This window comes from Pyrus communis, chromosome 3 (assembly GCF_041283825.1).
Source record: "Pyrus communis isolate YQ-2024b chromosome 3, ASM4128382v1, whole genome shotgun sequence".
Taxonomy (NCBI): Eukaryota; Viridiplantae; Streptophyta; class Magnoliopsida; order Rosales; family Rosaceae; genus Pyrus; species Pyrus communis.
Window position 1 is genome coordinate 5,145,919 of NC_142567.1, and position 15,230 is coordinate 5,161,148.

General features: G+C 40.4%; 3 protein-coding genes across 3 annotated transcripts; 1 reads left to right on the forward strand and 2 right to left on the reverse strand.

Annotated features, from left to right (window-relative positions):
* The first annotated feature begins 1,844 nt into the window (after positions 1-1,844).
* LOC137714832 (lanC-like protein GCR2) lies at positions 1,845-6,824 on the forward strand. The gene is made up of 6 exons (XM_068453964.2): positions 1,845-2,261; positions 2,538-2,716; positions 3,551-3,662; positions 3,768-3,884; positions 3,973-4,287; positions 4,791-6,824. The coding sequence occupies exons 1-6, from the start codon at positions 2,094-2,096 to the stop codon at positions 5,127-5,129; spliced, it is 1,230 nt and encodes a 409-aa protein (XP_068310065.2). The 5' UTR covers positions 1,845-2,093; the 3' UTR covers positions 5,130-6,824.
* LOC137714833 (protochlorophyllide reductase, chloroplastic) lies at positions 5,261-7,367 on the reverse strand. The gene is made up of 5 exons (XM_068453965.2): positions 7,195-7,367; positions 6,939-7,037; positions 6,143-6,662; positions 5,696-6,054; positions 5,261-5,608 (listed from the first exon to the last, which is right to left on the reverse strand). Exons 1-5 carry the CDS (start codon positions 7,246-7,248, stop codon positions 5,453-5,455), a joined length of 1,188 nt encoding a protein of 395 aa, XP_068310066.2. The 5' UTR covers positions 7,249-7,367; the 3' UTR covers positions 5,261-5,452.
* Positions 7,368-8,199: 832 nt separating this feature from the next.
* Positions 8,200-14,794, reverse strand: LOC137716372 (uncharacterized). Its single transcript, XM_068455817.2, has 7 exons — positions 12,676-14,794; positions 10,630-10,720; positions 10,035-10,192; positions 9,900-9,951; positions 9,744-9,826; positions 9,455-9,548; positions 8,200-9,136 (listed from the first exon to the last, which is right to left on the reverse strand). The coding sequence occupies exons 1-7, from the start codon at positions 14,248-14,250 to the stop codon at positions 8,556-8,558; spliced, it is 2,634 nt and encodes an 877-aa protein (XP_068311918.2). The 5' UTR covers positions 14,251-14,794; the 3' UTR covers positions 8,200-8,555.
* Positions 14,795-15,230: the final 436 nt, after the last annotated feature.

The window sequence follows — 15,230 nt, forward strand, 5'->3', positions numbered from 1 at the left end:
ATGGCTTAAAACAAGCCCCTCGGGCTTGGTTTGATAAACTGTTCCAAGTTCTGTGCACTCTTGGGTTCAAGCAGTCCTCATCCGATGCTTCTCTCTTTGTTCTTCAAGCTTTGGTTCATGTTCTTGTTTTGGTCTATGTTGATGACATTCTTGTCACCGGACCTAATGCCACTGCCTGTCAAAGTTTTATTCACACACTCAGTCAAGCTTTTCCTGTTAAGGATTTGGGGCCCCTCCATTACTTCTTAAGATTGGAGGTGCAAAGAACTTCTGATGGTCTCTTCATGCATCAAAGTAAATACTCCCTTGATTTTCTTAACAGGGCCAACATGGCAGGTGCCAAACCGTGTGTCACTCCACTTGGTGCCACTAAACTTGATCACAGTGGTTCTTTACTCTCTGACCCCACTGAATATCGATCTCTGGTGGGTGGCTTACAGTATCTTACTTGGAGGAGGCCTGATCTCTCTTTTACTGTAAACCAAGTGTGTTAGTTTATGCATTCCCCACGGGACCAACACATGCAGGCTGTCAAACGCATTCTTCGGTTTTTAAAAGGCACCCTTACACAAGGTCTTTGGTTTAAAAGGGGTTCTCTTGACCTCACGGCTTACTCTGATGCTGACTGGGCCGGTTGTAGCTTTGATAGAAGGTCTACTACTGGTTTCTGTGTTTTTCTGGGTCCGAATCTGGTTAGTTGGACTGCTAAAAAGCAACCCACTGTTGCCAGATCTTCTACCGAAGCTGAATATCGAGCTTTAGCCCACACTGCAGCTGAAATCACTTGGCTTTGCAAAGTGTTTTCTGATATCAACTTTCCTTTGTCTAAAGTTCCTACTCTTTGGTGTGATAACATTTCAGCTATTTCTCTTGCCTCCAATCCTGTGTTTCATGCTCGGACCAAGCATGTCGAAGTGGATTATCATTACATTCGGGAGCTAGTCTTGGCACATTTGATTAAGGTTCTTTATGTCTGCAGCCAAGATCAATTAGCTGATATTCATACCAAATCTCTATCTAAATCCAGATTCTGTTTTCTGCAATCCAAGCTTCCTCTTGGTACTTTTCCTGTCCCCAGTCTCAGCTTGAGGGGGTGTAAAGAGTCTAGTAGTAATTGTATAGTTGGACTTAGTTAGACAAGGGTAGATGTGTAATTAATTGATGTATGTTGAGGTCAGTTTAGTCAATAGAATTGTATCTATATATTCTGATGTAAATGTATTGTTTGGTAATGAAGTGAAATGAGAAGAAGATATTTTTACATCTCTGAGTTCTTGAAAAGCTAGGGTTTAATATTCATCACCTTCAGGTGTCGGCCAGCACTTGCCTACCTTGGTGTTTAGAAGATATCAAGGTCAGGCATGTCATTCAACATATTTTGTACAATTTTAAAACCCGCAGCATCATGTTAACATGTTTTCTAATACACCATTGAATCAAGAATTAGTGAGCCTTACTTATCCAATTAATTATTATTATCTACACTTGTTTTAGGCTCTATGTACATTTTTGGCATAGTAAATCCCTAGTCCCCAACTTGAACCAATTGTTCTCGGAAGATGGTTCATCACAAAGACAGAAAGAAATAATGCTTATATGTTTTAGTGCGAATTCAATCTGTATCTATCCCCGTCTCCCATAGTATTTAACAATTTATAATCTACCATTCGTATAAAATAAAAAATAAAAACTTAAACCAAGAATTCTAGCTGAAAACAAAAGCCAGCCATTGTCCCAGAATCAGAAGGTCCCAGAACAACCGCGAACCAAACGCCAACAAAGCAGTGGAGGGGATCTCTCCCCTCTTATTCTCTCTATTCTTATCTTCATTTTTGCTTAAATGATTACGGTTAAATCACGTTAATATCTTATATTAATTTTTTTTATGAAGATAATAAGATAAAAGTAAGAAAATGAGAGAAGATAATGAAAATAGAAGGAGAGAGTCCTACACCCTAAAAAGCGGCAGCTTAAACACGTGTTACTAGTTCGAGAGAGCTCCATCGCCGCTTTTCACTGGATGCAGTGAACCCGAGTAAACAGAGTAACGTGACTTCTCACTCTCGTGTTTGTTTGTGTGCGCGGAGAGAGAAATGGCCGACCGATTTTTCCCGAACGAAATGCCAGACTTCTTGGCAGAGCCACCACCGGACGCGGCAGCGTCCGAAAGCCCCAAAGACTCGCTAACAAACCTCCTCCACCTTCCTTACAGAACACTCTCCGACATACTCAAGAGCTCTGCTTTGGACCTCAAAGAAACGGTACTCACAAAAGATGATTAATTTCACTCAATTTCTGGCATAATTGTTGTCTAGTTTGTGATTTTATAGAACCCCACATGCGAATTATGGGTTTTGGGTTTGTGGGTTGTTGGTAATTGGAGATTTTAGAGGCTCCAACCAAGAAGGATCTGTTTTATTCATTTTATTTATTTATTATTATTATAAATAAATTTGGCGTTTTTGTATATTTATGTATCGAGAAGTACTTTTTTTGTAAGCGATTTGGTTTAGGTTTTGTGTTTGTTGGGCTTGTAGGTCATGAGGCAGACGTGGGGTTTGGGTGGAAAGCGTGTGGAAGATTATAGTTTGTACACAGGGGCTCTTGGGACTGCTTTCTTGGCCTTCAAGGCTTTCCAAGTTACAAAGAATGAGAGCGATCTTAAATTGTGCTCTGAGATTGTTAAGGCATGTGATTCTGCTTCTACGGGTTCCAGGTACTCTCTCTATGTTTGTCTCACTCCGTAGACACACGCAATGATGCGTGCTCATTTGAATTGCTTGTTTGTGAAATATGTAGAGGGAATTTTGGCTCTTTTAGTTGTTGTGAAGTTGAGTTTGGTCTGGATTTTTTTTTTTTAGTTTGCCAAGTGTGAAATGCAAACTGTCGATAAACAATGTCTGTGTTTCAGTTGTTGGTTTGCTTCGGTGGCTGAAATTTTGCACCTCGCTCGGTGTGCTAACTTGCCCTCTTAGAAGCAGTACCAAATCATAGCTCAACTAGTTAGCTGCGAGCTTATTGTTTTTATGTTGGAGTTGTTAGATTTCTGTTAAATTCGTTTGACTGAGGTGGATAGAAGTTGAGGCCTCAATGCCTCATATCGATTGTATCAGTAATTCTTTCACTTATTAAGATAGTCTTCTTCATCTCTCTGATTTCTTCAGTAGCTTAGTAAGTCAGTGGTAACTTTAAAATCGGATTAAAACCTGTGCTCAGTTATTGGTTCAATCCTTGTTGGCTTCTCTTTGGACACAAGCATGTAATCTCAACTGAAACTGTTATTTGAATGTCAGATGCGTTGGAAATATCAGACCTAATATATGTGTTGGTAGAAAGAACTCTTTTCACCAAATTTGGATCGGTATCAGTTTTAAAGTTTAAGAACATGTAGAAAGTGATACTTCTAATTGCTGTTTAATGTAGCTTACCGACCATGGGTAATAGTTGTGTGCTTGTACAATTACCTTATGTTGTTTCAGTTCTGGCTTGGCCTTTGGGGAATTGAGTAATTTGACTTCATAGCCTTGTTATGTACTGCATGGGCTTGCAGGCGTGTGTCATTCATATGTGGGCGGGCTGGCGTCTGTGCCCTTGGTGCTGTTGTTGCAAAGCATACTGGTGATAAAATGTTACTTGACCGCTACATATCAAAATTCAAAGAGGTGGTTGATAGTATCACTTGCTTCCTGCGCTTAAGACTTGTTCTTCTTGAGAGTTGCCCTTTGTATGTTTGCCTCTCTTGACATTCTATTTTGCTCTACGAGCAGATCAAGCTGTCTAGTGATCTTCCAAATGAGTTATTATACGGGAGAGCTGGGTTCTTATGGGCCTGTTCCTTTTTGAACAAGCATATTGGAAATGGGACAATTTCTACTACTCGCATGGTAAGACATTTGTGCTTAAAATATTCTTCAGATTGGTCTTAAATGGACTGAATTGATTATCCATTTATTCCCCAATCAATTTGTGTAGAGATCAGTTGTGGATGAAATTATCAAGGCTGGTAGACAATTGGCCAAGAAGGGACGAAGCTCATTGATGTATGAGTGGCATGGAAAGAAATACTGGGGTGCTGCCCATGGATTAGCAGGTATTATGTATGTTTTGATGAGCACAGAACTGAAACCTGATGAGGTGGAGGATGTCAAAGGTACTCTGCGTTACATGATTAAGAATCGTTTTCCAAGCGGCAACTTTCCTTCAAGTGAAGGAAGTGAATCAGACCGTCTTGTGCACTGGTGCCATGGTGCTCCAGGAGTTGCTCTTACACTTCTGAGAGCAGCTGAGGTAATTATAATCTGACTTATTTCTTACGAAAACTTGTCGGACAAAATTTGGATATTGTAGTTTTGTGGTAAATTAGAGGTGAATAACTGATTTTGCAATAATTATTATGAGACTGGAAAGGATTATTTTTCTATTTATTTATTCTCCTTTAGTGGTTCGGGGTGCTGCATAGCAAAATGACTTGAGAAACTCTCACTTTACTTTTGGATCTACAGATTTGTTCTTTTGTTGTCGATGTTATTGAAAATGGAAATGATACAAAATGAGTTGAAAATGGTTGGTATATTGCCAACAGATTCTGTTGGTGACTTTAGTAAAATACGTTTTTCTTTTAGTGGATAAGAAGATACGTCAATTTATTGCTTTCATGGACATGATTTGCAGTCCAAAACATGCGATCTTTTTTGTTTTATGGTTATATGCACTGGATACCTTCTTCAACTTAATAATACATATGGTGAATTTTCAATGCAGCTTACTCATTAGTCTATTGATTTCATTAGGTTTTCGGAGATCAAGAGTTCCTGCAAGCTGCTATAGATGCAGGGGAGGTGGTGTGGAACCGGGGTCTGCTGAAGCGAGTTGGCATTTGTCATGGCATCAGTGGGAACACCTATGTGTTTCTTTCACTCTACCGGTTAACGGGTAAGGTGGAATACTGGTACAGGGCCAAAGCATTTGCTTGCTTTTTACACGATAGAGCCTTAAGACTCATATCAGAGGGTACGATGCATGGAGGTGATCGGCCTTATTCTTTATTCGAAGGTGTTGGTGGAATGGCTCATCTCCTTTTGGACATGACTGAACCGTCTGAAGCACGGTTTCCTGCTTATGAGCTTTAAGTTACTAGCCATGTAAAAGCTAGAAGTAAATGGTTGATATTTACTTCTTTACGACATTCTGAAACTTTTGTTTTGTAAATATTTGAAGTAAATAAGAGTAAAATGTTAAACTTGTAACAAGAAGTATGATCTGCATTTTGCAACAGAGGTGAGTGCTTTTATTCTCATTTGTTACTAACACTATTCATCCACATGAGAAAAATTGTCTATGACAGTACAGCTTTAATTTCAAACTCTGCACTCCCCAAATGGACCTGATCTCGGGCAACATCCTCCTCCTCCGAGGCAAAATGCTGGTCGACAAGAACATCAAGCTTCTATACTTAGGCCAAACCCACAAGCTTCTCACTGACTTCCCACACCTTGCGAGCCTTCTCCACGTCACTAGCTTCTTGGGACAGTTGGTTCTCGAAGGAAGCCGAATTCTTGTTCCAGCTCCAGTAGACTCCCGACTTCGTCAAGCTTGGGTCGCTCACAACCTGAGAGTGATCAGCAGCAAGCAAATGAGTTCATGCACAAGAGAGATCGAAAAACAGAATGCACCATTGTCAAGCACAAGTTCTTACCTGAGCAAGTCTCTTTCCGGCTTCATCTTCTGAGACGTAGCCCTTGGTGATGTACTTTTGGAATGGAGGGAACAGAAGCCTGAACAAGGGAATGTGCTCCCTGAACAAACCGGTCGTGGCAATGCAGCCTGGGTAAAGGGAAGCAAATGTTATCCCGGTTTCCTCATGGTAGCGCCTGTGGAACTCTTGCATTGTGAGCATGTTGCAGACTTTGCTGTCCTTGTAGGCCTTGGCACCGTCAAAGTCTCCACCGTCGATCATGGCTGAGCTGTTTAGACCGTTTAAGCCTCCTGCAAGTCCCCTCAAGTCCCCTAGGTTGGCTTTTGGAGGTACATTTCCGGCTAAGGTGTTCGTGTTCCCTGAAAAGCAACAACACAAACTTTATTACACATTCTACAAACAACAGCACATATTTTTGGAAGAACATGCTTCATTCAAATCAAGTACCTGTAATTGAGCCAACAATGATGAGTCTCTTTGATGGGTAGTCGGATTTGTTCAAATCTTCCAGCAGCAACCGCGAAAGAAGGAAGTGTCCGAGATGGTTAGTCCCAACACTGAGTTCGAATCCCTCAGCAGTGAATGAAGGTTCTTTAGCGGTTGGCTGATAAACAGCAGCATTACACACAAGCACATCAAGAGGCCTCTCAGAACGCCTGAAGTTATCAACAAATTGGCGCACGCTGTCGAGCGAAGCGAGGTCTAGATGCATAATGGTGTAGTTTTCCTTGGGCATGCCAGCTGCCTTGGCAGCTCTTTCAGTCTTGAGGAAATCCCTGCAGGCCATAATTACATGCCATTTTCCGGATTCGGCTAAAGACTTGGCCGTTGCTAGACCGAGTCCGGAGGAGGCACCGGTGACAATCACACTGCCCTTTCTTAGAGTCTTCTTCCCCTCTGATGTTCCCTTACTGATTAATGGGCTTTCTGTTGCTGTTGTCTGTGCTCTCACTGCCTTGAATTCTCTCTGTAATCAAAATAGCACGTTTGGAAGTGCTTCCAGAGTGACTAAAAGTCTTAACAGAAACAATTTAAAGTGATTATCGGTTGTGATAGCACTTGGGTTTTTACTAAAATTTTGATGTGCTTCTGCTAAAAGCGCTTATAAGCAGAAGTGTTTTTTAACTAATTGCACTATAGCATGCTCTATTCGTATAATTCTAAGTCAGTTTTTGTTTTTGCAACAAGAAGAAACACATTTTGTGTTGTGCAGAAGAAGAGTAGAATGGTAGTATTTTCCTACCTTGCAGCTTAATGCAACAGAGCTGAAATCCGCCTTGAGATTTTCCGAGAAAGATACTCCGAACAGACTCGAATCCTTGAAAGAAGCACCTGACTTTCCCTGAGAAAAAACAAAATTGCAAGAAAATAAATTAAATGAAACCCCATTAGCCTCTTGGTCGATAACAACGAGAAGAAACGTTTCTTGGAATAAAGAAACTAGGATTAGGCGATATTAGCTCTTCGGAGTACAACAAAGAAACCGATAAAAAATGAACCTCTTTGGGGACAGAGAAAGCAGAAGAAACCACAGAAGTAGCCTGAAGAGCCATTAATTCTTAGATTTTTTTAGTTGGGTTTTCTCTGATATTTCTCACAGGCGAGTGAGTGAGGAAGAGGAGAGTGAGAGGTGGTGGGTGCTCAACTACTTTGAAAAGGAAACAACCAGTTTGTATTAAATATAGTCGTTTTGGCACACTTCGGATATACAGTGGGCAAAGAGGATAAGATAATTAGCAGCATGTGAGTTTGCCACATCGATTTCAAGCAACCAATGAGGTTGTGAGGACTGGATTTCCTTTTGATATTTGTTTTATATCTTTCTTTTCGGAGAAAATTTAACGTATACCAGAAACACAAATCACGTGAAGTATTATTTCATGTATTATAATAAAGGTATGCATCTACGATAACGTTGATAGGTCACAATCTACGAAAGATTAACTTTAAACCCTATTGACATGTTACGAAGCAAGTGAAATAGTAACTACGTATGACCGTGTTCCAAATATAGAGAAATTACTCAAATTTACTTCCTTCTTTTCCTAAACATGGGATTATAAGAAAAGATATTTACAGAGACAACTGGTGACAATCTACGGTTATCTACTTTTTTCAAGAACCGAAAAAACTTACATAAACATTTCAATTTCTATCTAACCACGAGCCTGACTGACATCCCCCTGCCACAAGTTTTGCTTTGGATTCTGGGTGAAATTTCTGGATTTTTAGGATATTATGACAAGTTGTGTGGGCCCACTTTTTGTGGGGACTTTTGGCAGAGACAATGTGGGCCTAAAGTTGGCTAACCTAAGGACTTGGGCCTATGGTTGTAGTTGGACTCTGACCCAAGTTAAACAATGGCCCATTAGCGGTTATGTTTGCCTCTGTGAGGAATCTGATGATAAAGAGATCTAAATTTCTTTGATTACTTGGAATGCAAGAATGTTATAGGCCTAGAACTATCAACATTGGGAAGAAAGAGAAATCAAGATCCGAGCAAATAAAATGTAAAAGAATTTTCATTTCTAAATTCAATAAGCTTTTCCCATCTCATAACTCTACAATTTTCCGACTACAGAAATTCATCGGTTGCTAAATTCACGGTGTAGTTTTTTGTTTTTTCTTTTTCGACATATCTATTTTTCTTTCTTGTTGCCCGGTCAGACTGGCCCTCCTACAGAAGTCCACGTCCGACGGGCACAAGCACAAGGAAACAATTGGAACGCTCTAATATTACAAATCTCACCAAATTCTCTCCCTGTACACATTTTGCCAAAAGGGAAAAATGGACTGGCTCCTTGCAGAATTATCAACTCATCTTCCCCCCATGATCTACGGTTCCATTTATTTGGCCCCCTTAGATCCGAATCGGCAACCCAAAATTTAGGAAAGTTCTAATTTCACCTCGAAGGCCGGCAGTTACAATCACCATACCCCAGGCTGACATGTTTTGGCTTAACCCGTTGGTGAAATCAAAACTAACACGTGGGCTTCGGTTCCTGGTAGCTAGAAGAAGTTTTTCCTCCGGCCATGTTGCCGAAATTCTATCAAAGAAGTAACTGTTGGATGCACTTGAAATTGTTCCGTGGAGAGGGCTACTGGTGCAACCAGATGCTGATCGTGAACCCTCGTTGTTGGAATTAGCCGCCTCAACAGGTGTAGGGGGGTGATTTTCCGTGGAAACCTCGTCAGGACCATTCCGTTCTGAATCTTGTAAACCCCATAAATCAGCCATTCCAGGCCAAGGGATGGCCACTGATACATCTTGACAATGGAAATGCTCATAGGAGCGTGTGACTCTGACACTTTTGCTTCTGCTAGGGCGGGAATCAGCTTCATGTTTCCATATATATACATGAGAATCCTCACTAGCAGATACCACATATCTACCATTTGCTGTGAGGGCAGCTGAGATTTGGCTATTTGCGTTCCGAAATCCTGTCAAAAAAACACATCTTAACGGATCTAGAAGACAGCATTATCATTAAATTATTGCCCAGAAAACACATCTTAATGCTAACATAAACTTGGGTAACAAATCTAAGAGCTTATGTTTTGCAATCTTATGAGAACATCAAACCTGCTGGAATGAAGTAAGCTAGAATGAAACTGTTATAAGCTTGACAGTTAATTTATAACATATAGTACCACCATCGTCTTGATCAACTATATTGAATTTAAATGACAAAATTCATGAATTGAATTTGAAATCGAAAAATTAACATATAAAGAAAATCATAGAACATATGCGCTTACCCTTGAACTTGTGAACCAGATCAACACCGTCAACAACTCTGATTCGTGAATCTGCAGATGTAATCAATACTTCTGATGAACTTCCTGGTGCAAACTGTCAAGCAAAACTAGTCAGCAACAGTAACGAATCCAACAATCTTGCAGCTCAAAGTAATCAAAGAATAAAAATTACAAGAAGGGAAAACGGCCCCTACGTTATAATGGTATAAAGGAATAAGGTTTATCTCCCAATTTCATCGCTAAAAGTATCATCTACACAGAAGCAAAGCGAATCAAGCCAACTCGTTACCTGAAAACCTGTAATTTTCTTGTGATGGGATTTCTTTTTCTTGTTCTGCAAATTAATTTGGCTTTTCTGTTGCAACTTGTTCTCTGGCAATTTTGGAAAAATTCATTAGCTGCATGCACATGGATGTCATGGAGAGAGAGAGAGAGAGAATTGTACCGGATGTGTTGTATAAACGGCAGCTACCTTTGTATGAACCAACTAGGGCGCCCTTCAGATATGAACAAAAGTTTATTAAGCTACGAACAATACTAACACAATACATATAAACAATAACGAAAGTTTGAGCCCAACCTGACCATCAGGAGTGTAGCAAGCAGCAGTGACCATCTCGTGCAGATCATTCCAATCAACCACTTGACGATCAGGGATACTCCAAATGCGAACCTTGGCATCAAGTGACCCACTAATGAAGTACCTATCATCAACAGGGTTGAACTGGATACAAGTTACTGCATCAAGGTTCAAGCAAAATAAAGTTTTTAGAAACAAATGACCGGTGATGGGTGATAATATCCATATCACTTGTACATTTATAACATCTTTCAGAAAAAGGTTAAAAATATCATATTATAAGAATTCAGACACTAATATTAAACAAAATCACTTGCAAGATCTGAACCTAGGATCTAACAAATCCCCCCTTCCAACCCCTTACACTTGAGCCAAGAATCAAATAGTCATACTCGACTCATTTAGATCTTACTTTTTTTAAGATTCATAAACTATCCTTTTCCTGATATCAAAGGTATGTACTTGACTTGTTTGTGCTTTTATAACCCCTGATATAAGATGTGTGCAAATTAACCCCTTTATATACAACAGTTGTTCAAGTAGAAGCCAACCACAATTGTAGAGCAAAGTTGAAATACAGACCAAATATATTTACCATAGTCACTATGTGAAAATATCTTCAGGCAAGTCTTGCTAGCCAAGTGCCAGAGGCGCACGGTTTTGTCCATTGAAGATGAGAGCAGGTGCTGAACAAAGGAGGGGGAGAACAGGAACAAAAAGGAATCATATTTAGACATTATGCAACAAGAAAAATAACTGAAAAACAAAAAAATGTCCACATTATTGCCATATGTAAAGCTTATATTGAGATTGCACCACCATTCAAATCAAGCTACCTCTATCTTTCTACACAAACTACTAAGAATGACTTGATTGCAATATATAACATAAAGAAATTTACATTTGATAACAAGAAAATGAGAGGACAATACATGCACAACAAATCAATAAGACTTTTGAGTTTTTTTGGCCCCCAGAAAATTTTTAGGGTAATAATTTAAAAAAGTTAATGAATCTCAAAATAATCAAAAGTTGGCGAACAAATCATAGTGGAATACTAACATCTGAATACTATGCTATATTTGAAGACTGATATAAGGTCGAAAGCATCAGTTTCTACAAAACAATTTACAATGCCCGATTACAGCCAATTCCCTCTCCCCACCTTCGGATCAACTAGATAACCCTTAGGGCCTTACCAAAAGGCAGTGTGCAGAAATTGCACTGATTTAATTTCCGCGCATGCCTCGAAATGATACTAACAGCATCATCCCCTCCCCTCTTTCACCTTCACAAACCTGGCAGGCGCAGAAAATGACCAATCTGAATCCACTCCAAGAAAAGAGCACTCATAAGGCTTTAAATGACAAACTTGTCAGTGCACTAACCCAGTGCAAGAGCCTTAATTTCAATGAAGATTCTCTCTCTTATTCTATCTCTGGTGACGTGAAGAATTTAACAAACCATCCCATGCAGTTACCCGCTAAAAACATCTTTCCTCACCATCAACCATTAAAGCCCCCCCTTCAACTTTGCATTTTAATTTGGCTTATTTCTGGCTTCCCTAGCTTTCAGTGTCTTCTTTAACGAAATCTTTTAACTTACAGAATCTCAACGGTCAATGTCAATTGGCATATCTAAGTGACAGTCTATTTCCAAAACAGAACCTAGCCTTTACAACTATGATGTCCATTATTCCATGAAATAACCAGGAGTATTCCAAAATTGTTTTTTATCCACTTAAAATTTTTAAACTTTCCACAGTAGGACTATAACATGCAACTAAAATATGCAGTTCTAAAAGCTCAAGAAAACAACTGTGTAAGTTCAAATACAGATAAAAAGAGAAAGGAGTTAACAAATTTTTATACAATTGGAGCAGCTAGGATAATGGATTTCTTCATTGACACGACACTCATGTGGTATAGTCAAATATTTCATTCATTTATCTGACATCTACTCAGGTAAACCAAGATACATTAGTGCACTCATCCTGCAAGTGCTTATATGAACAGCATATGTACTAGAGTATGGTTAAACTAGCACCCGACACTTCCAGGACCAGATCAGTGATCATTCCCGAAATTTCTACTGTGACTTTTAATCCCCATTGACTTGTCCAATTTCTGTAAAAGTATCCATGATATATTCTCTCTTCGTAGAAACTTAACAAAGCAGTTCACCATATTTAAGGTGCCCAGAACAAAGAACCTAAAAGGTACAGTTAAAAAACAAAGCACTACATTTTTTGAAGTTCATCTAAATTAATAAAACTAATAGAAAAATTATCCAGAGATTTTAATTTTATCACTACACAACGTAATCTGTAGCGTCTGTTAAATCTATCCTCTTGAACATTTTATACGACTCAATTCATATATCCCTCTCCATGTGAGTAGAAAACCAAAACCAAAAAGAATAACATAATATTAGGCTAGAAAGTGGTAGGTAAATGTCAATTAGATCACTAGGCAGACAAAAACCTAATAGTGTCCTCGGATGATCGGATCACAAGACAATAAAATAACATCTGTTCAAATTCATCCAACATTACAGATCATACAAATAATAATGTAACCTGTGGAGGGTAAAAGTCGAAAAGATAAATCCAAGCAAACAGAACACCAGAACAGTAACTAACCTGCGACTTGGACCAAGAGAGGTCAAGCACATCATCCAGATGCCCTTCGAATGAATAAATGGGTTTCTCTGAAAGTGCAAACACAGTCTCTGGAATCACATAATGGTCCAAACTTACAGACTTTCGACTGATAGACGACCTCCCTCTCCTCTTTTTTTCCACATGGTTGTCCACTTTCGGCGAGACTGAACATGGTTCTGGTGATCCATTGGCAAACAACAACATGGTTAAATTGCTATCTTCTGATTTCTCCATCAATAGGTCACCCTTCCTTTCACTCTGCATTACCTGCCAAATATGAATCACGCAATCCTCACCGGCACTGGCCAAGTATTTTCCATCCAAACTAAACTTGATACTCCAAATCGACCCGGTATGCGCATTAATCTCCTGACTCTTGAACAATGCAGTGACCTCCTTACATGACTTCCCATACTGCTTCACCCTCACCCTCTCCGGCCCATGAAATGACACATCCTGGCTATCATCTGTGGCAGAGCTCGACCTCCGACCACCTTTCTCCGATGATGTGTCCCTCTCATCGCTACTCCGCCTATCCTTATGACCTGTCATGGTGATCGCGACACTCTTGATGCTCTTTAACCAACCTCCTTTCTTCTTCAACTTCGAAACCCCACCATTCCCCCCATTGGCATTGGTCTCGGAACCATCCTTATGACCCTCCTCCACATTCTGCCTCCTCATCAGTTCTTGAACAATAGGTGAATGCCCGACACTCATCTCAAACTCCTCCATGGTCAACTGCTTTCCGGTACCCACTTCCTTAAGCTTGTTCCACATTCCATCTTCCCTAATCTCATTCACAACAAACTCTTTCCCATTATCAAGGTTCCTAATAGTACACACTTGAGCAACATTGTTAGCATCACTTTCACTAACATTAACAAAGCCATTGCAATCCAACTCCTCCTCCGCCTTCAAATCGCTTTGAATCTCGTCTACCCTCCTCGAGTGCTTGCCGGAAGGCGGCTTATTCGGCGGCGGAGATGAGTTGCTTTTACCACTTGAAGATTTATAAACCAAAGATTTTGTATTTCTATTTACAAATGAACCGGTTTCGGGTTCAGGCTCGGTCTGTGCCTCGCCAGAACCACAACGAATCGAAAGAATTGGGGGAGAAGAAACAGATGAAGTAGAACAAGCGTTATTACACTGATCGCTGCCGTCGGATTTGGAGCGGACGATGCTATTAACGCCACCACCGTCGGATTTCACTTCATTGATCAAATAATCCGACGAGACCGACCGCCCGAACTCACCGGCAAAACCCAGTTGAGGCTTGGCCCGGGTCAGGACCGGGTCGCCGGTGAGACCCATTTCGGTGAGGAGTTTAGACCGGCGTTCGGAGATGGAGGAAGGCTCGGAGATCCAAACGTCGTACTTGGTGGTGGCGCCCATTGGGAATTTGGGTACGGCATAATTCGGATTCGGGTCGGGGTCGGCCTCGGAGTCGGAGTTCGATGTTGAACAAGAACAAGAGGAGGAGACAATGCGATCGAGGGACTCGTAGAAGCACTCGCTGTCTTTGTCTTCTTCCTCTCCGGCTCTGCTCATCGTTTACTGGGCATTCCCATTTGGGTAATGAAAATGCCGGAGAAATTTCGCCGGCGCCGATCGGATCCGACCCGGGTGCGGCAGAAACGGCGACGTTTCGTGGTGGGTTATGTTCCAATAGGCGGATTCGTTTGTTGGGTTGGGAGAAACCGAGAAAGTGGGGTGGGAATTTGATGGGATCGGACTAGAGACGGGTGTGGAAGTGTGCGGGTTTCGGGTTGTGAATCAGATCCGATTACGGGAGGAGAGAGAGAGAGTGGGGGAACGAAGCCCCATGCTGCTTGGTTGGTTTGGGTTGGGTCTTGAGCAATGTTGTTGATGTTGTTGTGCGTGTATCAGTGTAGAGAGAGAGAGGAGAAAGAGGGGAGAGAGAGAGGAGAGAGAGAGAGGGAGGGGAGGAGAGAGGGATTTTCTTGTGGGAGCTTTGTTGTTGTGTGTGTATCAGTGTGTATTGAGAGAGGAGAGGGGGAGGGGAGGGGAGGGGGATTTTCTTGTGGGAGTTGGTTTTTATTTTTCTGATAAAAAGGAAAATGGGTGAGAAAGTGGGAAAGGGAACGTTTGGATTGGAGACTTTTGATTTTAATTTTGAAACGGATGGGATTGCAAATAAATTTGGGGTAACGGGGGAAAATTGTCGGATTTAGGGCTTGTTTAGCAAATGTTTTTAAATGGTTGAAAATATTTTTAGACTCTAAAGCATTTAAAGTGTTTCCTGCTAAAAATACTAGTTATATGCTTCTTGCTGAAAGCATTTCAAATGTTTTTTTTTTTTTAGAATTAACTTGCATTTATACTAATGTTCAGTCCCAAATACATTTTGTCCATAAACGCTTTTAGTTATTAAAACAACGCTTGTTAAACGAACCCTTAGTATGTTTTAACAGACTTTATGCGATTTGCCTACAACAAAAAAAAAAATACTACTCATTTTTACCAAAAATAATTACACATCACACTACTTATCACTAAAAATCTACAAA